The sequence below is a fragment of the Diaphorina citri genome, unplaced genomic scaffold (assembly GCF_000475195.1).
Source record: "Diaphorina citri unplaced genomic scaffold, Diaci psyllid genome assembly version 1.1 scaffold48532, whole genome shotgun sequence".
In the NCBI taxonomy this organism is placed as follows: Eukaryota; Metazoa; Arthropoda; class Insecta; order Hemiptera; family Psyllidae; genus Diaphorina; species Diaphorina citri.
This window is the reverse complement of record NW_007425849.1, coordinates 1-570: the sequence shown is the minus strand read 5'-3', so window position 1 is coordinate 570 and position 570 is coordinate 1. Positions and strand designations below refer to the sequence as shown.

At 37.7% G+C, this 570-nt stretch overlaps 1 protein-coding gene across 1 annotated transcript in view; it reads right to left on the bottom strand.

Moving 5' to 3' along the window:
- Nucleotides 1–489, bottom strand: part of LOC103523864 (40S ribosomal protein S9-like) — a gene marked incomplete at its 5' end in the record, with an annotated part of 10,078 nt that extends 9,589 nt beyond the window's left edge. Inside the window, one exon of the mRNA XM_026833136.1 lies at nt 317–489. Coding sequence (XP_026688937.1) covers nt 317–489 — 173 coding nt within the window. The remainder of the gene's footprint in view (nt 1–316) is intronic.
- Between the last annotated feature and the right edge of the window lie 81 nt (nt 490–570).

Here is a 570-nt window from a genome sequence, read left to right as displayed (position 1 = left end):
AAACAGACAGATCTGAATTGAGGCTAAGAAACCATGACCCATGGGATAAAAACTGTTTTTCTATCGGCAAACTACAAATGAAGAATATGGGAGAACCACAGCAGAATACTGTACTTGAATAGACTGTACATGCACTTTCAGAACAAACTTGTTTTCAGGCTTCCTCACATTTGTGTCAGTCAAGAGGTGTCGAATTAGTTTATTTCATCATTCAAGTGCATGACAATACCAGCAAAGCAGAAGAGTTGTTTGACATATGAGTTGATTCAATTTGCCTCACATTTGAAATTAATGCCAGGTAGGCAAAGCAACTTACCTGAGTCTGCAGACGTCTTTCCAAGAAATCTTCAATTTTCAGACCCAAAACATAATCAAGCTTCATTCTGCTTTCATCAAGCACTCCAATTCTGACCAGTCTTCTGAGAAGTGCATTACCTGAAGATAATATGAACACAATGGTATTATAATAGAGGGGGAAAACAGCTAAATCTTAAGCTATTTAAAAAATTTCAAAACATTTAGAGCTGTTACCTGTGGCTTTTCAGAGAGGGCAAGGTGTCCGCATGGTAT